The 25,415-nt window shown below is 40.5% G+C and overlaps 3 protein-coding genes across 3 annotated transcripts; 2 read left to right on the forward strand and 1 right to left on the reverse strand.

Annotated features, from left to right (window-relative positions):
- Nucleotides 1–810: 810 nt before the first annotated feature.
- Nucleotides 811–2,013, forward strand: LOC129737721 (uncharacterized). The gene has a single exon (XM_055728880.1). The coding sequence runs from the start codon at nt 811–813 to the stop codon at nt 2,011–2,013; it is 1,203 nt and encodes a 400-aa protein (XP_055584855.1).
- Nucleotides 2,014–6,394: 4,381 nt separating this feature from the next.
- LOC129737722 (uncharacterized) lies at nt 6,395–10,979 on the reverse strand. The gene is made up of 2 exons (XM_055728881.1): nt 9,785–10,979; nt 6,395–6,564 (listed from the first exon to the last, which is right to left on the reverse strand). Exons 1-2 carry the CDS (start codon nt 10,977–10,979, stop codon nt 6,395–6,397), a joined length of 1,365 nt encoding a protein of 454 aa, XP_055584856.1.
- A 9,571-nt stretch (nt 10,980–20,550) lies between these two features.
- LOC129739387 (uncharacterized) lies at nt 20,551–21,368 on the forward strand. Its single transcript, XM_055730816.1, has 3 exons — nt 20,551–20,733; nt 20,891–21,161; nt 21,221–21,368. The coding sequence occupies exons 1-2, from the start codon at nt 20,609–20,611 to the stop codon at nt 21,108–21,110; spliced, it is 345 nt and encodes a 114-aa protein (XP_055586791.1). The 5' UTR covers nt 20,551–20,608; the 3' UTR covers nt 21,111–21,161; nt 21,221–21,368.
- Nucleotides 21,369–25,415: the final 4,047 nt, after the last annotated feature.

Consider the following 25,415-nt stretch of genomic DNA (forward strand, 5'->3'; position numbering starts at 1 on the left):
GGTTTGGGCATAACAGTTCTGCCCAAAACTGTCACACCCTGCAGCCGACAGTTAGGATGAAATAATTTTCCAAACAGGAGGCATGAAGGGATGAAAACCGTACTGTCGGTTTGGTTCGCTACAGCATAAAGCACAACATTTTCGGCAGCGCAAGTTTTGAGCCGATTATACAGATACAGTCTTTGTTCCTGAATGTGTGCGATGTAGCCGAATCGTTTCGATTCGTTACCGATGGTACAGCCGCAAACCGAGTGGCAAGGATGTTTGTTCGGCAAGGCAAAGGCTGTCATAGCAAAGCTGTACACACTATTAATTTTTTGGTGTAAATTTATGTCAAAAAGGATGCACAAAAAAGAAGCATCACTTTTGACATAAAATTACACTGGAAAATACAGAAACGCTTGAAGACATAAAATTTCCGGCTATAATTGAATAGCACATTCGACATAAAATTACATCATCAATGATGTAAATTTACGTCAAGTAGGACGCACAAAAGCGTAGCATCGTTTTTGACATAAATTTAGATCATTGATGATATAATATTGCATTGTACATTCTAATATGCTCACTATTAATTTTTGGGTGTAAATTTATGTCAATATGCGAGTAATTTTCGGATGAAATAAGATTTCTGAGACATACATTTTCGTAAGCCAAATTTTTTGTTTATTTTCATATTCTACCAAAGCAATGCAATGGCAAGTTATTCCTCAGCCTCGATCGAGACCGGTCGCTTTTTTCGTCGGTTCTCGCAAGACAAAGGCTAATTGTTTTCGAGTTTGAATAGTGCAAAGTGATAGCGGTGCGATGAGTCCATCGCCGGGTGAACCCCCAGATAGGACGATTCCAGAATGGATGGACCCACAAAACCTGCATGGACGTCTTTATTACGTGATTCTGAAAGCAGCTGATGGTCACAAACTTCCGCAGAATCCCTTCATCATAGGCAGGTCAGTAGAGAAAGTTGGGAAAATCGAAGGGTTTTTCGAGAAAAAACACGGCTGGTACGTGATCAAAACCCGAAGTAAAGATCAGATTCGAGAACTTGCTAAGTTGACATGTCTGACCGATGGCACACCAATTGTGATTGCACGCCATCCCAGTCTTAACAAACGAAAATGTGTTGTCACTTGCCAAGAAGCCCAATCAATGGATGAACAAGAGTTGCTCGCTGAACTGTCGCACCAAAAAGTGATTGAGGTGCGGAGAATCACAAAAAAAACTCCCACTGGAGTTGTCGGTACATCCACGCTGATATTAACCATCAGTAGCACGGTCATACCGGAGTTTATCCATTTTGGATTCCTCCGTGTCCGAACCCGACTATACTACCCGTTGCCCCTGTTATGTAGGAATTGCCTTCAGTACGGACATACAAAACAAAAATGCACCAGCCCCCTTTCGTGCAGCAAATGTAACTCGAATGAGCATGACAGCCAGAACTGTAAAAATCATCCGTACTGTGGGAACTGCAAAGTTGAAGGTCATTCGCCAATAAATAGATCGTGCCCGACTTGGTTAGCCGAAACAGCCGCCTTGAAAATTACCACCGAACAAAATATCCCGATAACAGTTGCAAGAAAAATGATCCAGCAAAAGAATAGCACACCAAACACATTCGCCAGCATTGTAAAAACAACAGACCAGCACCAACAGAAAACAACGAACAATAGCACACCTCAACCACCAGCCCAGACTCAACAGAAGGAAACAATTCAACGACAGCAGCAGATTCAACAGAAGCGAACAAATCAAATCACTGCACATCTCAAACCAGCATCCCCCCCTCGGAAACGGATAACCCCTCAGCCCTCTCCCTCGCAATCATCGGACGAGGCCGAAGAAGTACGTTGCGAGAAAGCAAATGGACCCCCCAGCCAAATGGAACAGATCAAATCGAATACCCCCCAACCCCCTCAACTCCCTTCTCCCTCTCCTAACCCTTTCCAACCTTCCCCTAATATTAAGACAAATGACCCTCGGCCAGTGAAAACTTTCATTAAAAAGTAATTAGGCCTTAATAAACGATATTTAAATTAAAAAACAAAAAAAAAACAAAGCAATGCAACTTTCTATATATCGTCACTCGCTAATCAGTCATGGTACGAAAGTGGGTTCGTTGGGGAGGGGGCGGGGTGGTGAGGGTGGTAAGGTTCTATTACAGAATGTTTTTAGAGAAATATAATTTTGATGAAATATGTCATTTTTATAATCTTATTCAGGTTAATTAAGTAAACTTTATTAAGAGAAAGAAAACATAACGATAATACAGCTGAGTCAAGTGAAACCGTGAAAAGTTAACAAAAACGTATGGACATATGAAAGTGCTCAATAAGCTTAATATTTTAAGTTAACATACAGAAAGCGCCGAGATATGGCATGAGCTCTTAATACATCCGTATCTGATTAACGAACGACTACTCTATATGCTTCACTCATGTTCGCTTCGTTCCGTATTTGCTTAGTTCATTGATTACACTAGTTTACAAAATTTGATAAAAATCGTGAACTTGATTGACTGACCAAAATTTTTAATGTGAAATCGGACGCTAAATCCGAAAATGAAATTCAAAAAAATCTCAGTAGAACCGTTTTTGAGTTATGCTCCAAATATGAAATTTCGGAAAAATAAAAAAAGTTCTTGTACTTAGATTCAAATATCTCGGACGGCATAACAGTAATTTGAAATCTCTCATTTGTATATTGTAGGTGAATAAATTTTCTATCGATCATCTGAACACTGTTTTTGCGTATGATCAACAGTATTGTTGATATTAGTGACTTTATGATAGAAAAAATTATAAAAAACGCATTTTTTTAGAGAAAATTTTGTTTTAGCGAAAGTTTTAGACTCGATGGTAACATTTAAAAAATCTGATTTTCTCCTTCACTTAAATGTAAATTCAAAACAAAGATTTCAAGTGATTATTTATCAAAATCGGTTGAAAATTGAAGAATTTATGGCTACTTTACCATAACAGTATTTTTTGTAGTTGTTAATAATTTAACGAACCGCAGTATACTTATCATAGTATAGGAAGAATGAAACTTGATAAATCTACAATGAAACTTGAATGAAACTTGATAAGTTACAGTCTTCGAGTAAAATATTTGTCTAAACTTAGGCTTTAAGAAAATCAACCATAAAAAACAATCGGCTAGTGATGAAACAAGTTATTGATGAAAAACCAGTATTTTTCGTTCCTCCCGGGCAAAATACCTTAAAATTTTATTCACGTTTGAGACTCAAGCTACCCCTCCCTATGGTCAGATCTTCCTGAAATTTGGCATGTGACCTTTTAGTAAGCTAATAAATAATTTTGACATGGACCGAGTGAGATTTATCATGTTTCATTCTTCCTATACTATGATAAGTATACTGCGGTTCGTTAAATTATTAAAAACTACAAAAAATACTGTTATGGTAAAGTAGCCATAACTTCTTCAATTTTCAACCGATTTTGATAAATCACCACTTGAAATCTTTGTTTTGAATTTACATTTAAGCGTAGAAGTAAACCAGATTTTTTAAATGTTACCATCGAGTCTAAAACTTTCGCTAAAACAAAATTTTCTAAAAAAAAATGCGTTTTTTATAATTTTTTTCTATCATAAAGTCACTAATATCAACAATACTGTTGATCATACGCAAAAACAGTGTTCAGATGATCGATAGAAAATTTATTCACCTACAATATGCAAAAGAGGGATTTCAAATTACTGTTATGCCGTCTGAGATATTTGAATCTAAGTACAAGAACTTTTTTTATTTTTCCGAAATTTCATATTTGGAGCATAACTCAAAAACGGTTCTACTGAGATTTTTTTGAATTTCATTTTCGGATTCAACGCCCGATTTTACATTAAAAATGACCTTCAGTTTACTAAGTTCAAAAATGCTGTAAACTAGTGTTATCGGTTTTATTACCGGCATTATCTAATAGGTATTTCTGTATATTTCACATTCTTTCGAACAAATTTGTGATTTTTAACGCCTTTACCATCTTTATGGCATTCGCGACTTTATAAACGATGCAGTTGGCGGATCGTTATTGAAAAACTTATCCGGTACAATTGTGTTCGAGGTTTACTCTTGGGCTCGAACTCACGGACATTGGCTCAGGAGACAACAGACTTGCCAACCGAGCTATATCACAAGCCCCAGACCTACATTTTGAATGTACGAAGTTATTTGAAGAATATTAATTTTCGAGAAATAAAAGCAACAAAATAATATTTTTGCTGGGGGATTATGGAACTGTCAACTTTGAACGCTTTTTTCTCAAGACAGCGATGTTGGCGCATTCGTCGTAATCAAAATTCGATACCGATATACATTTTATGGCTTCTTTTGGCTAATGGCAAATGTGACCTTATCCTTGATCAATGTGATTCTTATCATCCTATCTCTAAAGTCATGAAAAATTGAGTTTTAATTTCTTATAGAAATGGAATAGTGTATATCACAAACATGTATGCATGTATTGTTTGACTAACATTATCACACAAATAAAGAAGCAAATACACAATTAAGGCGCTTAGCATCAGAGATGTGACGGTGGTCAAATACTAATTTCTAGAAAACGTGCTTCAAAGTTGCCGGAGTGGTCGATTTTCCATACATTTTTAGGATATTAATAATTTTAACTCAATCGAAAGAATATGGGAAAAAGTTTTTCTGAAATTTGCACTAAACTGATTGAAATCTGTTAAAATTGATCGTTTTGGCACTTGCGCCCCTTTAATCCTAAAAGGCCTCTGTTATGGCAGTATTAAGATATTCAATTTGTGAAATTTTAAACGCCTTCATGTAGACAACGTATTTGTGTGGACAATGTGGATGATGAAATCAAATTTAGTTTTAACGCAAAACATCGTGCGCACACGAAAAGGCGTTTAAATTTGTTTCTAGCAAGAACGCGCTAGTTAAACTGTCAGCTGGTCAAACAAGCTTTGTCTACGAGTTCCTAAATTGTATAAAAATGTTTACGTAAGAAATATGAAATTGATGTTATAAAAGTGTTGTTAAACTTATCTCTGCTGGTTAATCCTCGGAATAAACAATCCACTGTTCGGCTGCTTGCGGTCCATGGTTGTTGTCTTTGATTCTGCCTCCTTAGACGCACCGATGGTTCAACCGAGACAGCCGATAGCCTGCACACTCGCAGGTCCCAGTAGTGACGGAGAGCACGCTCGGATCGGATCTGCTTTAGCCGCTCTAAATCTTCACGCAGCTTGGAGTCCACCGAAAAGGTCAGCTGCAAATACTTGCCACCGATGATGATGCCATTCTGTCTGTTCAGGAACCAATTTTGAATTTTGTACTGGGGAGTGGGTTGGAGATGATGATGATGATCCTCCTCATCGAAGCACTCGCCAGTCGGCTTTAACGGATCGACATCGGTCTTCTTCGACGTAGCCAACACCCTCGATGGTGGTCAACGCAATCGGTACCGTCCGTTTCCATCGATGTTGATGCTCAAAAAAACTACAACGAAGTCGCAATTTTTCCCGTTTGAAAACACCGCAATCAAAACAAACAAATCAATCTCACACACTTATTTCTTTTACACTGGTATTGAGTTTTAAGAAATTAATTTTACATCATGCACGACATAAATTTGGGATCCTAGATCTAGTTTTCACTAGGTCGACCTAATTTATTTCTACGGGCATGAAATTTAGGTGTAAAGCGATGTAAAATCAGACGCTTTCTAATTTAGATCCAATAAAATTAGGTGTTCAAGCGTTTCTGGCTCGTATAATTTTCTAAATTTTTTGGTGTGTACTTTTCGGAAGCCTGGTAAAGAGTATGCTTCACGATGTGGCAGCTACTCCTTAACGCCATGCCTTCTTCTGTGAGAAGCTTCTTCGGCTACCGTACGCCACTTGAGCTGAGTGGGACATAAGTCAACGGTCTGGAGTTCACCATGTTCTCTGCTTCTGCTAACACCGTTGCAAACGATTCGTCGTCTACCTTCCTGACAAATGGCACTGATCCAAGGGCTGATTTCACTACTCATACCATTCTCTCCCAGCAACCTCCCATATGAGCTGGAGGATTAAACTTCCGCTGGGTTTGAGCATTCGTGAAAGTACTGCCCAACTCAGTGTGAATCTTGCTGATCTCGTCTTGCAGCTCTCGGCTAGCCCTGACGAAGTTTGTCCCATTGTCTGAATTTAATATGGAGTCCCACGTCATGCGACGAACCTTCGAATCGTCTTCTTGCACGCATCGGTGCTCAAGTTAGCTACTACCTCCAAGTGAACTGCGCTAACGGTAAGGCAAGTAAAAAGGCAGACCCACCGCTTAGCCATGCTTCGTCCTATCTTCACCTGATACGACTCAAAGATGTCTACAGCTACGTAGGAAAATGGGTGCACGCATGGCTCAATCCTTACTGCTAGATGCGGTCCCATTTTGGGAGCGACCGGCGTTGATTTGTACACTCGACACGGCCACTCGTATATGTGGCACTCGGAAATTCTGTCGGACCTCGTTGAATACGGTGTCGTCGTTGGCATGACCGTACATTCGATGGTAGAAATCCTGCAACAAGTCTGTTATTCGATGCTTTTTAGACAGCATTATTGGAAACTTCGCATTGTAAGACAGAATTTCTGCACCTGCCGCTCTACTTAGTACCTTCCCGCAGCACTCTGAACTCATCAACGAATGGTGACTGCTTGACCAGGCTACTAGATAGCGCAGATGGCTTCTGCTGGTGGTCGATCCTCTGCACATTCTACTTCAAGATCGCAACTTCGTCAGGATATGCTTCGGACAGCGCGTTCAACCATAATGTCCTCTTCGTTTTCTGAATGTCCGCCCTAGTCAAACCAATAGAATAAGTCGGTTGATTATTCTCCGAAGTTCGCAAACCGTTCAAGTAGTGGTGAACGTAGGCCACCGAACGAAGCATCCCCTCAAAACGTTAAAAATTCACGTACTTCACCAGTGGCTGCTTGATCAGATGACTGCAGACAAACGCTTCACTTTATCCACAGTCTCTTCTGGAACCATCGTCCAATCTGCTTCAGATTTGTAGAGGAATTCGGGTCCTTGGAACTCAGCACTAGCTCCTAGCACAGCCGCCATCAACTCAAATCGTGAGATTGAAACTTCTAGATGAGCCACTCTGATCTGTCCTCGATCCATGATACGGAAATAAGCTCAATATTTTTGTAGCTGTCCGGATCGGAAATAGTAGAACGGGAAATGCGCAACCCAGGTATGTTTCTCAGTACAGACAACCACTTCATCCACCGGGTCGCGATCTCCGCTTTAATTCTGCTGTCCTGTAACAATCCCTTATGTTACAGCCCGCTCAGTCACAAGGACTTTTCAAAGAACACCCAGGGTCGGCTTTCTAGCACAAGAAAGAATTCAAGAGTTAGAGTGCCAGAACCAAATCATTTATTGAACTAATTTACTTTTCGGCACGTTCCCTAAATCCCTAACCTGAGCTTTGTCCCTAACTATTTTTCTAATTATTAACTTACGGTTTAGTATGTGGTGTGTCGTGTGAGGGCCTGTCGATGCGCGCTGCTGCTCGTCCAGTTATCCCGATGCTAGGTCCTGTAGCGCCGCCTGCGGCACCGCGTGAAAGACCACCAAAGCTCTCCAGGGGAAATCGGTACCTCGATGCCAGACTTCAGATTCGGGAAGGATATCCACCCACCGGCACCGATCTCTGGGAAGCCTCCTGGATTTGCCGTCGGCCTAATGCTCGCCCCTCGACTATGCCCGATATTGCTTGACGATATCAGGTAACCAGTCGGAACAGTCTTCGCTCCTGGACGCGATAGATTTTGGCGCTATCGTGATTCTAGCCCCGGTGTTGACCTAGCTCAAAGAGCGACGCCGCTGAGTATGGCCAGATTATCGGACCTCATGGAGTCACCTAACTCAGATTCGGCCAATTCCTCAGTTATTCTCGGCTGAGCCCGATAGACATTGGCGCTATCGTGGCTACAGCCCTCCGTTTCCTCACTCGGATCAACGCGACGGGTAAAGATATCCCGTAGTAAACGCGCGAGACACTCTTTATATAAAATAGTACAACTTTGTTCTTCACAGCTTATGGTTTTGGGTGTTAGCTGTTCTCCGGTCTCGATCCAAGTGCAAGAGGAAGTTGCTGATCGCAGTTTTCCCTCCTCTTGGATTTTCATCCCGACTCGTCTAAATTGCGTTAAGACGACTCCTGGTGTTTTCAGGTGTGTTTTTTGTAAGTGTTGTGTTGTAAAAGGCTGTTAACAATTCCTGTTCAGTGTATTGTGTATTTTTTTAATTGTGCCGTTCTCCTGCTCAGTTTGTAGCTACTCTTTTGAAATTTTCCTTTTTTATTTATTTATTTATTAATAGATTTTTTTAATTACGGTTTTAATTTGTATATATGCTGTGAAATTTCCTTGAAACTATCCTATACTCCTAAACATAATAAATGATTTGGTCAGCTTCCCTGGGTGCACCTTTGCTAGCGTAGCCGTAACACAGTGAACAGTCACAGTCCCAATCCGCGTTTGTTCACCAAACTTTCTCTGGTCAAGATTTTTCCGTGAATGACGAATGACCCTACCAATAGACCAAGTCGATTGGGGGTCATTTTTGAATTTCTCAAACCCTGGTGCTTAAAAAGATTTTGGACAAAGTTATACTTCAAATAAAAAAATTGTCAAATCAATTTATTTTCATACTATTTCAACGATAACATACTCAGTTCTAAAAACAGGTGACTGATAATCTTTTGATGGAAAATGAAGCTACATAAAGTCTGCTTCATTTAATATTGTTATTAAATGTTAACGAGTTTTGATCACCGCTAATTCTTATTGGCTTTTCTAGTTGATGCTTTTCGGTGAATTTGAAATCAAATACAAACAATTCTTTTGACGTTTCGGCCTACTACCTTCAGCCATCCTCAGAAAACTATATTTTAAACAAAAAACTTAAATTAATACAAAAAATTCTTCACAATATTTCATCACAATTTCACTGCACTTTTGCACTTACGATTTGTATCGCCGCGTGCTTCCTGAACGGCTGTCTTACTTGATTTAAGTCCGGTTTTGAATCGCTTCTAGCAGCTGGCGTCTATCATTCCCGGTGTCGTCGTGATGTTGTTTGTTGTCGTCGTGTTCGGTGACGTCGTTTTTGAATCCGTCGTTTTAGTTGCGAATTGTGGCGTCTCTCTTAGTTTTTTAATAATAGAGCTATATATTTTAGAAATTTCAATCGAATCTTGCTTGATGTTTACTGTTCTTCCTTTTTTGAGTTTTATGTGTAGTGTTTCAGCTGTTTTTCGTTTTCCTTCTTGGTTTACTCTTTCTAAAATATATGCTTTGTCGAAATTAAACTTATGGTTCTGTTCTATGGCATGTTGTGTCAATCCTGTGGCTCTGGTGTTTTGTTTGAGACTCGTTTTATGATTTTTAATCCTTTTTTCCAGAGTTTGAGATGTTTGTCCACAGTATTCTTTCCCGCATTCACAAGGAATTGAATATACCACATTTGTCTGTTTTAATTTTGGAATTTGGTCTTTCGTTTTTGTGAATAAACAGGTTTTAATTTTGTTGATTGGTCTCGAGGATGCAATTATGCCATGATTTTTCAGTACTCTACTAACTTTTTCACTCAATCCAGGAATGTATGTTAGTGAGACGTATTTTCCTAGATTTTCCGTAGTGCTGTTGCTTAGCGAGTTGTAAATAGCATCTACCCTCTTTTTTAAAATATATTTGATAAATTCATCTGGGTAATTATTTAAATGAAGTATTTTACTGACTTTATTGATGCTCATTTCACGTTTTTCAACGTCGCTAAGTTTCAGTGCCCGGTCAATCAATGCAATCGCTGTGTTCTTTTTGTGTATATATGGACTTTCTGAATAATAATCCAAATATCTTCCGTTTTCTTGTTTGGTGTACCAGTTTTTCTCAATCTTTCCCTGACACCTAGAAAGTTTGAGATCCAAGAAACGCAATGAGTTTTCAGTTTCTTTTTCCAGCGTAAATTTTATGCTTGGGCATTGACCGTTAAATTCGGCTAGCACGCAATCTATGTCGTTTTCATAACCTACTATCAAACAGTCATCGACGTAGCGTTTATACATCACGAGGTTGATACCTTTATCTCGTAGGCATTGGATGGCGGTTTCCTCGAGTTGTTCCATCAAGAGAGACGCTACTACCGGGGATAGAGGAGAGCCCATCGGTGTGCCAAAAGTTTGCTCGAAGATTTTACCATTGTACTGAAAAAACGACGCTCCAAGTATTGTGTGAAGGGCGCGTTTGAATTCAGTCCACGGTATCGGCGTGTAATCGCTAATTTCCCGCCACTTTTGTTCAATTATATCGTACACATTTTGAACTGGTACGTTCGTGTAGAGCGACACGACGTCCAGCGAGTAAATAATGCAACCCTCAGGGACCCGAACATTGGTGATCTCCGACGCGAAGTCGAAGCTACTACGCACGTGGTGTTTCGTTTTGCCGACGACGTTTTGTAGCACGTTGGCAAGAAACTGAGCCATTCGGTACGTAGCTGACCCCACTGTCGACACTACCGGTCGAAGCGGGCGGTCTTCTTTATGAATTTTAGGAAGACCGTAAATCCTCGGTGGAGGGCAGTTGAACAATTTTAATTTGTTTTTTGTGTAAGTGGAGATGTATTTATTTTCGTGCCACGAGTCCAACATAGTGTTGATGCGTTTGAGTATCTTTTCTGTTGGATCTGTGGCTAGGGGAGTGTACGTTGTTGTGTCACTTACCATAGCTGTCATTTTTTCGCTGTACTCGCTTGCTAGCATCACGACGGTTTTATTTCCTTTGTCCGCCTTGGTGATGATTACTTCGTTGTGTTCTCGGAGAAATTTTCGGCTACGCACGATGTCTTTATGGATCCAATCGTTGTTTTTGGCGCGCGGTTGGTTTTGGAAGTCGACGTAGTTGTTGATCCGTGTGGTAAGTCTAGCCATCAGTGACACAAAAAGGACAACAGCCCGCCTAAAACCAAAAAAGAAATTCCTCTCCCAGAAACTACAAAGCCTACTGGATGCTGAGGATTGGCAAAATGTAAAAGAAATGGTCACGAAAAGAACAACCACCGTGTTTAATGAAAGCAAAAAGAAAGAAACCCGAAAACTGGATTTTTTGAAAAAGAAGAAAATCCTAGAGACAGCGGTCCAAGCTGAGTGGATTGAAAACACAACAACCGTGGAAATTCCCGACTATTTGGAACGAGCGCTGCTCCTTGGGCCCAATTACAACATCCAACCAAGAACAAACATACCATACGTTGCTTTCATCGCCGACGTTGAGAGCGCAATAAAACAAAAACCCGACGCAGACGACATCAGATCCAGCATCGCGACGATGATCAACAACTACGTCGACTTCCAAAACCAACCGCGCGCCAAAAACAACGATTGGATCCATAAAGACATCGTGCGTAGCCGAAAATTTCTCCGAGAACACAACGAAGTAATCATCACCAAGGCGGACAAAGGAAATAAAACCGTCGTGATGCTAGCAAGCGAGTACAGCGAAAAAATGACAGCTATGGTAAGTGACACAACAACGTACACTCCCCTAGCCACAGATCCAACAGAAAAGATACTCAAACGCATCAACACTATGTTGGACTCGTGGCACGAAAATAAATACATCTCCACTTACACAAAAAACAAATTAAAATTGTTCAACTGCCCTCCACCGAGGATTTACGGTCTTCCTAAAATTCATAAAGAAGACCGCCCGCTTCGACCGGTAGTGTCGACAGTGGGGTCAGCTACGTACCGAATGGCTCAGTTTCTTGCCAACGTGCTACAAAACGTCGTCGGCAAAACGAAACACCACGTGCGTAGTAGCTTCGACTTCGCGTCGGAGATCACCAATGTTCGGGTCCCTGAGGGTTGCATTATTTACTCGCTGGACGTCGTGTCGCTCTACACGAACGTACCAGTTCAAAATGTGTACGATATAATTGAACAAAAGTGGCGGGAAATTAGCGATTACACGCCGATACCGTGGACTGAATTCAAACGCGCCCTTCACACAATACTTGGAGCGTCGTTTTTTCAGTACAATGGTAAAATCTTCGAGCAAACTTTTGGCACACCGATGGGCTCTCCTCTATCCCCGGTAGTAGCGTCTCTCTTGATGGAACAACTCGAGGAAACCGCCATCCAATGCCTACGAGATAAAGGTATCAACCTCGTGATGTATAAACGCTACGTCGATGACTGTTTGATAGTAGGTTATGAAAACGACATAGATTGCGTGCTAGCCGAATTTAACGGTCAATGCCCAAGCATAAAATTTACGCTGGAAAAAGAAACTGAAAACTCATTGCGTTTCTTGGATCTCAAACTTTCTAGGTGTCAGGGAAAGATTGAGAAAAACTGGTACACCAAACAAGAAAACGGAAGATATTTGGATTATTATTCAGAAAGTCCATATATACACAAAAAGAACACAGCGATTGCATTGATTGACCGGGCACTGAAACTTAGCGACGTTGAAAAACGTGAAATGAGCATCAATAAAGTCAGTAAAATACTTCATTTAAATAATTACCCAGATGAATTTATCAAATATATTTTAAAAAAGAGGGTAGATGCTATTTACAACTCGCTAAGCAACAGCACTACGGAAAATCTAGGAAAATACGTCTCACTAACATACATTCCTGGATTGAGTGAAAAAGTTAGTAGAGTACTGAAAAATCATGGCATAATTGCATCCTCGAGACCAATCAACAAAATTAAAACCTGTTTATTCACAAAAACGAAAGACCAAATTCCAAAATTAAAACAGACAAATGTGGTATATTCAATTCCTTGTGAATGCGGGAAAGAATACTGTGGACAAACATCTCAAACTCTGGAAAAAAGGATTAAAAATCATAAAACGAGTCTCAAACAAAACACCAGAGCCACAGGATTGACACAACATGCCATAGAACAGAACCATAAGTTTAATTTCGACAAAGCATATATTTTAGAAAGAGTAAACCAAGAAGGAAAACGAAAAACAGCTGAAACACTACACATAAAACTCAAAAAAGGAAGAACAGTAAACATCAAGCAAGATTCGATTGAAATTTCTAAAATATATAGCTCTATTATTAAAAAACTAAGAGAGACGCCACAATTCGCAACTAAAACGACGGATTCAAAAACGACGTCACCGAACACGACGACAACAAACAACATCACGACGACACCGGGAATGATAGACGCCAGCTGCTAGAAGCGATTCAAAACCGGACTTAAATCAAGTAAGACAGCCGTTCAGGAAGCACGCGGCGATACAAATCGTAAGTGCAAAAGTGCAGTGAAATTGTGATGAAATATTGTGAAGAATTTTTTGTATTAATTTAAGTTTTTTGTTTAAAATATAGTTTTCTGAGGATGGCTGAAGGTAGTAGGCCGAAACGTCAAAAGAATTGTTTGTATTTGATTTCAAATTCACCGAAAAGCATCAACTAGAAAAGCCAATTCATTTAATATTGGAACAAATTCTTTTGCTCATTGTGGCGCTCCTAGTGGACGGATTTGGAAACTTTTTTCACCCACGTGTCGGGAAATTCATTACCTTTCACCATGTATTTATGGCATAACACCAAACGATAGCATTTTGTAAACAACCGCCATGGAAGCCGAACGGAGAGATCAAATTGTGCACAGTTTTCTTGAAAATCCTTTGTTGTCGGCATCGAAGCTAGCTAAACAGCTTAAAATGCCCAGAAATACCGTATGGCGTGTTATCAAGCAGTACAAGGAAACATTGACGACGGCTCGGAAGCCGCATTCGAAGCGTCGGAGTGGAACTGCGACCGGAAACTGCGTGGGAAAGTCATCAAGGCCGTCAAGAGGAATCCCAATCTTATAGACCGCGATTTGGCCAATAAGTTCCAGGCCGCTCACAGTACGGTGCGACGAATTCGTCTCCGGGAAGGAATAAGGTCATTCCGAGCCAGCAAACAGCCAAATCGGACGCTGAAGCAGAACAATGTGGCCAGAATCCGTGCTCGAAAGCTGTACGACCAAGTGCTGACCAAGTTCGACGGATGTATTCTGATGGACGATGAGACCTACGTGAAGGCGGACTTTGGGCAAATCCCAGGTCAAAAATTTTATTTGGCGACGGCTCGGGGGATGTACCTGCAAAATTTAAGTTCGTGTTTGCGGATAAATTCGCCCGCAAGTACATGATTTGGCAGGGGATATGCAGTTGTGGACAGAAAACCAAAGTCTTTCTCACTGACAAGACAATGTCATCAGAAGTCTACAAAAAAGAGTGCCTACAGAAACGGATTCTGCCGTTTATTCGTGCCCACGACCGTCCAGTAATGTTTTGGCCGGACCTCGCAAGCTGCCATTACAGCAAAACGGTTATGGAATGGTACGCAACGAACGGGGTCAGCGTAATACCGAAGGACCTCAACCCCCCAAAATGCCCCCAGTTCCGGCCGATAGAGAAATACTGGGCAATCACGAAGCGGAGGCTTAAGGCAAAGGGAAAACTTGTTAGGAACATGACTCAAATGAAGAACTGGTGGAATCAAATCGCCAAAACGGTGGACGAAAAGGGTGTGCGCCGCCTAATGTGCCGTATTACGGGAAAAGAACGAGAATTTCTTCGAAACAGCAATGAATTTTTTTTTAAATATTTTTTTATGAAAGAGTAAAGAAAATGCTACATTTGTATGAAAAACAAATTATGAATTCGTTAATAAATGACTGAACTACACGCAATTGTTTGTGTTCCAATATTAAATGAAGCAGACTTTAATAACCTTTCGAATGGTGTGCAATTTATTTTTGAATTATGAAAAATAAAAATCGTTTCTCCAGTTGAGTGGTGCTTGGAATGGGTCTAATTATAATAAACATTGAAATTCCAGAATAAAAATCGACACAATAAACAGAGTTAGAGAATGAATCAAGATTATTTTTTTCTTATACGAAATAACATAAAACACCTTTAAAGTGGCTAGGTTCCTTGCCAACGGTGGCCCCAGAGAGTCTTAATGGATAGATTTGCTTTAGTTTTCTCAAAAGTGATCTGTCCCATGATTCCCATCCTTCAATCCGATGTTAGCCATTTCGTTGGAACCGAGCACAGAGATACATTGATTGAACTTTCTGTTTGTTTTGGTGTACAAAAATATTTCTAACCAAATTGAAACCAGTTTTCTAACTGCTGATACATGGCTTCAAATGGTGGGTTGACAAACATAATTCCGGTCCTCACTCGTTCGTACCTCACGCCTCCATGAGTCATATGATCACAAATGACAGCCAACTAAAAGTGAATACGCAGCTGGCGGCGAAGCCCGGGCAATGTTGTCATCTCGACAATAGCAAAGTGAGGAGGTGCCCCAATCCTTAGGCACCGTGACGATAGGATGTATGGCTGGAGAGAATCTCAGTCGCTAACGGAAGCTGTGGGGCACCAGGGCGCACCTCACAGTATACAGTTTTTACTGTGTTACAGCGGGGCACTGACACAGCTGACTGTTGCTTCCCTAGCTACTCGTGGGATCAGAATATGAACACAAACCAACAAAAACAAAATTATTCGAGTGCCGACTGCTCGTCTCAGCCGGAAAATATGGAAGTCACAGAAGGTGAACTCGAAAGACAGCTCTCTAACGAGTCATTCACGCGAGTGCATCTCATCTTCCGCATTAGACTCACCTGCGGAAGTGGACGACGAAAAGGAAGACGAAAGAGAGCGACGATGATGAGGTTAATGTCACCATCAAAACGGTGCTGAATAAAGAGGAAAATCTCGACACACGGCAGCTAAGTGGTGCGGCCAAGAGACGACTGAGAAAGCTAATGGCCAAAAACGTACCATACGAAGAGGCAATGCGCCTAATTTGCAAAGGGTACGCCCCTGCCAAAAATGCAAAACGGGCGCGCAGTGGAGATAACGCTGGTTCGAGCAGTGTGGAAAAATCGAAAGCCAAGAAGGCTAGAGGGCCACTAGCCCCAACGAGACAGCCATACTCAAATGAACCAAGAAAAGCTCGACCACACGCCAATGATGCTCGTGAAGGTCTACATAGGGCCAATCGCCCAATAAGACCAATAGAGAAAACAAAAGGCAAGTCCAAGCAAAGGTCCTCCTATAGTGAGGTTGCTGGTTCTGTGAGGGTAGGCATATTAGCTAAGAATTACCCCTGCACACAGCTGAAAACAGAACAACTTAAAAAGGTACACCAGGCGATAAAACGGGCTGTTCTCGGTCAAAGGCAGAAGAAACTTAAACCGAAGTTCGCTCAATGCTCGTACAAGTCTGGCTTCATGGTTGTGACGTGTCTTGACCAGGCTACATCGGACTGGCTAAAGCAAGTTACACCAACAATCAAGCCATGGGTAGGAGCTGAACTAGTCGCCGTCGGAGACTCGGGAACATGGGCCCATGTTTGGAACAAGATCAACTTAAACCAGGCCCGAGTGGAATGAGCAGTTTTAAAGGTAAAGTAACCATCAACAAACCTGCTAACACAAAATTCAGAACTACTAAAACTGGTTCAAGAAGCCTCAGCATATGGAGCAAACCAAAACGAGACAACCAAACATGTGCAAATGGTAAAAAGCCGGTGCCTTGCCTCACCACCACGGGCAAAAAACCACAAAAATGAACACCCTAAAATGTGTTCAGGCGAATCTTCATCATGCAGAAGGAACCTCGAGTACACTACTGAGAAGAGTCGTTTCCGAAAACCTGGACCTTGCCTTTATCCAGGTACCTTGGGTTAACAAGGGTAAGGTACAAGGGCTTTACACGCCGAATGGTAAGATTCTTTACGACGATAGAAGCGCTCACCCAAGTACTCCTTTATTAGTTAAAAAAAGAATTAAATTTACTCCTTTTACAGAATTTATCGATGGAGACATCACGGCTATACGAATGGAAATACCGACACCAAGAAGTAAGCACACGGTGAGTGTAGCCTCGGCGTATTTCCCAGGAGATAGCACCGATATACCCCTACCGATGTAGTAGAATTTGTAAGAACATGCCGGGCACAAAACCAGCAGTTTCTCGTCTGCAGCGATGCTAACGCACATCACACGCTGTGGGGAAGTACAGATATCAACAATAAAGGTGAGTCTTTATTAGAGTTTCTTTCACAAAACCATTTTGGAATACGTAATAAGGGAAACAAACCTACGTTCACAACGGGGAACAGACAAGAAGTCCTCGATTTATCTCTATGCACCCCACTGCTTCTAGGGAAAATAAATAACTGGGAGGTGTCGGATGAATAATCACTGTCTGATCACAGACATATTACATTCGACATAGTGGGAGGAGAAATAATCAAGGACGTTTATAGAGACCCTAGGAACACCAACTGGGATCTCTACAAACACACACACTTGAAGCTTGTAAACCTTTGTTGGATGGGAAAATACTCACAACAAAGCAATTAGAAGAAGCTTCAAACAGTTTTACAAATAAAATCATATACAGTTTCGAAGCAAGCTGTCCACTGAAGGAACGTGTTTCAAACAGACGAGTTCCTTGGTGGAACAGACAACTAGAAAAGTTAAGAAAAAATAACAAGAAAACGTTTCAACAAAGCAAAAGCTGACTCAAACTGGGATGACTATCGTAAGTCCCTAACTGAGTACAAAAAAAAAATATTCGAAGAGCTAAGAGAATAGTTGGAAGCATACGTGTGAATCCATTCAAACTACGCCAGAAGCTGTCAGGCTCCAGAAAGTTCTATCTAAAGAACACTCAAATGGACTGGGTCAATTGAAGAATAACAATGGGGAGCTTACTACAGACCCAGAAGAAACACTTCAATTACTACTTAGTACGCATTTTCCAAGATACATCGAAGGGTTAGAGATTATGGACACTCCGGCTGGAAGACCCAGTCGAAGTGTTAGACGCAAGGAAGCTCTCCGTAAATCGCGCACAACCTTTACACCGTCAATGGTTAACTGGGCAATAAGTACATTCGAGCCATTTCAAGCTGCTGGTGAAGATGGAATTATGCCAATCCAGATACAGCAAGCAAAACAAATGGTAACACCTGCCTTGGTAGAGATGTTTGTCGCCAGTATGACCCTCTGTCATTTTCCCACCCAATAGAATAAGGTGCGCGTTATCTTCATCCCGAAACCAGGGAAAAAGATAAAACTCAACCAAAGGCATTCAGCCTATCAGTCTGACATCCATTATTTTGAAAATAATGGAGAAGATACTTGACTAAATCTCATTATCTTAGCTTGTGTAAGCTGAACAATTTCCAGATCGCTTACAAAAAAGGTATGTCAACGGTTACGGCCTTGCATACCTTCACACAATGCGCGATTTAATAAGAATCAGGAAAGATGATGAACGGAGAGAGCGAGATAGTCAACCAAATTTGCAAGCTAACGGAAGGTCTTGGGCCTCGTATGACACTACAATTCAAAAACAACGCGATCTTAGGGCACGGTATAACCCTAATCTGGACTCATACGTGTGGTGGGACTTAAAAGGTCTCACGTACTCAGCTACGATCTTTCCTGCAGCAAAAGGAAACGGAGATACCATTCGGGGTGGTCGTGACGAGATTCTAGCTTGATAGTTTCTCAATCGGCCATGCCTCGGTGGTTAGAAATCCTGCGGGAGTGAATGCTGTGACGGGCGCGAGTTACTTTGAAAGCGTTACCTAATCGGCACACGTTTCGAGGTCCTCGGGATAGTGGATGCGGTGACGGGCGTGAGTTACTATGAAAGCGTTACCTAACCAGTACACGTCACAGGGTCTCCCGTACCAGTCTGAAGTTGGCGAGAGAGGAAAAAGGACAAAGATGATTATGGAGAAAGACCAAAATTGAGAAAGAGGAAAAGTGTGAGATGTATATGTGCATGAGCACAGCCTACCCCTCGATGTAGTATCATAGGGTGAAACCAAGGGGCACATCTGGCACTCGAAGCCCAAGGCCGATGACATAGTGAATACGATGCGATGCGATGCGGTGAATGCGATTCAATGCGGTGAACCACAATTGATGAAAATGCATGTGAATCGCTTAAAATTTGAATGATGTCAATTTGTTCCGCCGCTCGAGTTCGCGTAGGCTGCGTCCGTAAATTTTTCCGCCGATTCGCATCGCATCGCACTCACTATGTCATCGGCCCAAGGTGGTTTTAGTGGAATGATCCCACACCCGGCTGTTATGGTTTGAAGTCAAATTTCCATCTTGTAAAAAAAACCCTTACACAAAAACTAGAAAAGACTATGGAGGCAAAAGAAATAGCACTTGCTTTTTTTCTAGACATTGAAGAGGCATTCGACAATGCATCATTACTTAATCGAATTAGCTATGAAAAGACAAGGGTGCCATACGGCAATTGTTGACTGGACTAGTACCATGCTAGTCCAGTCCGTTTGTGCAAGCTTGAGAGGACTTACGATCAGTGCCACTCCAACTAAGGGATGTCCCCAAGGTGGGGTTCTATCACCGTTGTTGTGGTCACTGATCGTGGACGACCTCCTAAACAAACTTGTATCTATGGGATTCGATTGGCTTTACTGATGACGTAGTTATTATAGTTCGAGGAAAACATGAGAATGTGTTGTCTAATAAAATGCAATCTGCACTTAACTACGCACTATTGTGGTGAAGGTAAGAGAGACTGAACATTAACCCTCCCGCATACTAAAAAACTATATCTCAAACAGTATATACGATTCATCTACAGCTTCAGAAAAAGTGATTTTAAGCGTAAACGTAGCTGTTCAATTAAACTTTACTTCGACGAAAAATTTGAACGATAAAAACGAAACATGAACCTTTATGTGAAAAAGTGATGGTATCTGTAAAGGTGATAGAATGGTATGAACGATTTCCTTCAATTTTTCTGTAATCGTAAAAATTATCTCGAACCGTTAACCTTACCGTTCAAACTTAAACTTCAAAAATGAGCGAAACGCCGGTCAGAGATGCCAGGTAGTTTTACAAAACATCAGTGAGAAGTTATGAGAATATCTCTCATATTTTTTTATATTCTTATACGATTCTATAGCAAGGGGCTGAAAGAGAAGGAAATTTCCGAACTGACATTTCAGTACCGCACTGACGTTTTGGTACCAAAATACCATTGAAATCAAAGGGGAACTGACGTTGTGGTTCCAAAAAGTCGGTACGGTCCGTTTGTATGTGATTTGACAGTTGCTTCAGTCCTTTGCTCTATAGAGTTTCGAAGACAATAATTTATCTTGGAGGCATGCACAAACATCATACTAAACGAGGTTTAGTTCACGCTTTCCGCGATGCGTTTAAAAAAGCTTTAAGTGAAATTATGCACGGTGATTACGAGTGATTCTTTGCGAATCCATCTGGACTGAATTACAATTTTAGTTAATTTGTGATCCCTAAAACATTCTTGAATTACTACCCATAATCATTCTGATCATATAAAATATTTACCTTAAATTTTGCATCTCAATATCTATATAAATATTGATAAAACATTGAACCTGGCACCACTGATGTAGACTTTGTTTTGGTTGTCAAACGTAAAGCACGAAAAAATCGGTGTGGTCTTCTCGTTTCATCATTCTATCTAGCACCAGAAAATCATGGCATCGATATTGCGGGCCACCAAATTTGTGCGCTATTTCGCCGGATTCGCGCGGAACATAGATTTCAACACAGTCCGGGAGACGGAAGGAAGTTTTATTCAGCAGTCGCAATGTTCTGTGAGGTAAGTTCGGAAAATTCTTCATTTATGTGGGTGCCGCTTTGCGGCACGTAGTGATGTACAAATTAATGTTACGCAACAGATTATATCAGTAATTGATTTTTTTTGCTCATTCTTCTACTGAGTGTTTAATTGCACTGTTTTTATTTTGCCTTTCCAGCGGTTATGCTACATCTGCCGCTAGTTCCAGTCAGGGACTAGACCGATCTTTGAAGCGGCTGGATGAAGATGTAAAATCCTCGGGAAGAATTTCACGCCGAGATCTGGAAGATGTTCCGGAGGAAATCCGTGTGTCCGTATTAACCGTTCCGCTTCTAGCGCTCAATCGGCGCGGAAAATCGATTCTACGTAACCTGCTGGAGGTGCAATCAGTTCGCTAGCTCATTGAACTCAAAAAGATTGCAAATGCACGATGACATTGTGTATATCCGGTATGTGAAAATTAAAATATTTTTAAAGCAAATCCGATAATTTCATTCTTATGTTTCAGGTTACGCTATCAGGACCCCCACAGTTCAAATCTATGCTATGAATTGCTTGGAACCGGAACCTTGGGACGTTCTATAGGGAATGCTCATTGAAATATTAATCAGGAAGAATCACAACAAAATAGAGCGTAGGCAAATTAGTTGGTAACATTAAACGATATTCAATAAAATGTTGAAATCAGAAAACATTTTTCATTTTTATCCGAAAATCTCCCAATACATTAAAATATTGCGTTTGTGTGCGTGCTCTTTTCATGAACGATTCCTAAAACGGTTTGAATAATGTTGGAATAAAATAAAGTCAAATCGTTACACAACCGTTGACGTAAGCGTTTTGTAATGAGAGCTCCTCGAAAAAACTATAACGATGACAATCCGATGATCTAAATACACTTTCAGCAATCGGTTTTTAAACCTAACATGGACTGCAAGTAGAACGGTTCGTCCATACAAATGTTTTAACGGTTATTAACAATTACATAACCTAACGACATATTTAAAATACTGTGAATTTGGAATTCACGTTTAAACTAATGTGTTTAAGGGTTTGAAAAATCGTTTGCTAAACGTTTTTTTACGCTTCATCAAATCATCGCTTAACTATTAAGGAAATCGTTTGGTAACAATCCTCATTTATGCGGTCTTCCAAAACTACTATGATAGCATTCACTACGAGACGAAAAACTGCACTTAAAACCTCTAACACTAGATAGGGAAGTGCTAAACTTCGAATCACAGGTGAAATATTTAGGAATCATACTAGACTCAAAACTATCATGGAACCCACAATTAGAGCATGTTATAGCCAAGACTACAACAGCTCTATGGGTTTGCCTCAAAGGAGTGGGGAAAAAAATGGGAACTAAGGCTGAAAATCATCCATTGGATATTTACAGCTATAATAAGAACCAAAATCTCCTATGCCTCCTTAGAATGGTGGACCAAAACTGTGCAAGTGTCCGGAAAAAACTAGCGAAGCTTCAAAGAATAGCAACGCTATCTATAACTGGCGCTATGCGAAGCACATCAAGCGAGGCTCTGAATGCGCTACTAAATATTCTGTCACTTCTTCAATTTATTGAGTTAGAGGCAGAACGTAGTGCCTTAAGACTCTCAAAAATCAAAACTCTCTGTGAGAGGAATCTTACAGGATATCTAAAAATCCTGAATAAATTTAAAATAAGCTCACTTATTGTAAAGAATGATGACTGGATGTAGCCCATTTTCAACCTAGACATACCATACAATGTAACTATCAACGATAGGGACGTATAGGTGGTCCTGAGGTTCCTCCCGGATCGATTAAATTCACTACTGATGGGTCAAAAATGGATAATAGAACTGGGGCAGGGGTTTTCGGACCTAGACTCAGGATCTCAATTTCTATGGGAAACTGGCCAACAGTATTCCAAGCAGAAGTTCAAGCAATTCTAGAATGCACTTGAGCCTGTTTGAAAAGAGGATACAGGTACACAAGTATCTATATATTTTCTGACAGCCAGGCCGCTCTCCGAGCCCTAAGTACGTTCATTTGTTACTCCAAACTAGTATGGGAGTGTATTGTTGCACTAAGAAATCTGGTCATACGGAACAGAGTATTTTTATTCTGGGTTCCAAGCCACTGCGGTATCCTAGGGAACGAAGAAGCAGACCAGCTAGCCAGTGAAGGGTCTCAGCGCTTGTTAATTGGATCAGAACCTTTCTGCGGAGTATCGAGGAGTGCCTTAAATATGGAACATAAGAACTGGGAAAGCACTCCCGCATACTAAAAAACGATATCTTAAATAGTCATTACGATACATCTACGGCTCCAGAAAAAGTGATTATCTATGTAAACGTAGCTATTACTTTAAACTTTACTTCGACAACAATAAAAACGAAAAACTAACGTTCATATGAATATATGATATGGTATCTGAAAAGGTGAATGAATGGTTCAAACGATTTTCTTCAAATTTATCAAAAACCGTAAAACTGTTCTCGAACCATAACGCATACCGTTTATGTCTTCTGTCAAAAATAACCGAAACCCGTATCAGAGATGCCAGATGGTTTGAAAAACAAAAACTCAGCACAGGTTTATGAAAATATCTTATAACTATTTATTTATCAGTTCATGTATACGAATCAATCGTCTATTTGTTAGATATATAAACAAAAAATAAACGCTACTGCAGTATAGAAAAACAAAACTAAGATCATTGAATCGTTAACAATATTCTATTCTGGACTTTATTCTCATGCTGTCTACAACAAGTCTTGAAAATAATGAATACAAAATTACTTAACTGGTGTAGGACACATTGGCTGATATGAATTAAGCTCTGTAATTGCTTTTGCTATTTTCAAGCAGTTTTGTGAGTCAAATACTTTGAATTGCATGCATATTTTTAATCCAGAGCTGGTTGAAAGTAAATGATCTATACTCTGCTTTTTCATATCAAGTTGAGCAAATGCTTTCAAATTTTGCCATTTTAAAGTTCGAGCTACGTAAAAGGTATCGAAGCAATGGCTATTTTCTTATTCATACCACCTATTGAATTTTGAGTTAATTTCACATTTTAATTTCATATCGGCACAGTTTTGAAAACAGTCTAGTCGGCATCACTGCCGACAACACAAAAAAAATAACAACAAACGTTTTCCGCGTTCCAGTTCAATCCAAATCGAACTCCCGTAACAAGTTCTCCCGATTGTGGTTCGACTAACGACAATCCGCAACCGCAATTGAGAATCTTAGGAAGATAAACAGGAAATAGGACGATATCGATGTTCGTGGCAGGTAAATTTCATTACATAAATAAACATTGACAAATTTGTAAAAAAGGATTTTCTTTATTTCAGAAACAAATTCTCTGGAAGAGCAGTTGTCTCCGAGAGAAGCCGCCCTAAATTCTGGATCCAGCAGTTACGCCAGCGGAACGCCCGTGTTTCGGACGAAAATGAGACCCGAGGATCTAATGCTGAATCAATCCGCCAGTCGGAAGGGTATTGGCTGGTCCTAAATTGGCACCCGCCGCTCCAGGAGGATCTCGTTTCGTTCGGTTGATGGTAATTATGAATATTAATATATTGCGTGTAGTGAATAAGTGATAAGCATGAAGTGAATAAAATAAATATTTATAAAATCTTAAAATCGTTTTTTTTTGTTTTTCCCAAAGAAGAAAACTTTCTTGTGTGGGTGTGTGTGCAAGCTCCTTTCTGTACGTTTCGGAATACGGTACGCATAACGATGGAAGAACGTCATATTGAATCGTTTCACAACTATAGCTGTAAATGTTCAGTTACAAGAGAACTTTTAAAATAACTGTAACAAAAACAGTTTGATGGCCAGAATATGTTTTCCATGAGCGGTTTTTGAATGTTATCTCAACTGTTTGTAAAACAGTTCTTCCATATAAGTGTTTTAATAGTTTTAAACAGTAACATAACTTAACGCCATATTCAACAAACCGTCGTTTTGGAATTCACAATTAGTGGAATGTTTTTTACGATGTCGGTTATCGTTTTTTAAAAGTTTTTTTACGCTGTCCCAAATAGTTGTATAACTATTATACTTACTGTTTGGTAACAGTATTTTTTTATTCGGGCTACTATTGGCTCCTACTGGAGAAGAGCAGAGGGAGCAGCTCAGGCGAAAAGATCTATTGAACCACGCGCACGACTCTCCAAAAACATGTTGAACTTAAGTAAGCACGAATTAAGTACTTACACAGGTCTCTTGACCGGACATTGTCCAACAAAACAACATCTCAAACGGATAAACATTATTCAAAACGACGACTGTCGCTTCTGCGAGTTCGAAAAAGAAACTGCAGAGCATCTTCTATGCAACTGCTGTGCCCTCATAAATCGAAGAGAGCGTATACTTGGGGCTAAATTAACAAGCGCACTAGACATATGATTGTACATAAGTCCTAAGAAGGTTATATCATATATCTTTGATATCATACCCGATTGAGACAAGATGCTCAATCAACAATCAACTGTTACTTCAATCAAAAGTGCAGGGGAGTCTGATAGCATACAGTAACGCGGGGTAATTACCACAATAGATTAACTACTGGTCGCAGTGGGCTCTCCCCTACAAGGAAAAAAGCTACCCCGGTGATCAATGTTACCCCGGTTTACGGTAGGGGAGATAAGGGCATAACGAGCACCCAAGGCATAATAAGCACTCCTTTTTCCTACATAAGT

This window comes from Uranotaenia lowii, chromosome 1 (assembly GCF_029784155.1).
Source record: "Uranotaenia lowii strain MFRU-FL chromosome 1, ASM2978415v1, whole genome shotgun sequence".
NCBI lineage: Eukaryota > Metazoa > Arthropoda > Insecta > Diptera > Culicidae > Uranotaenia > Uranotaenia lowii.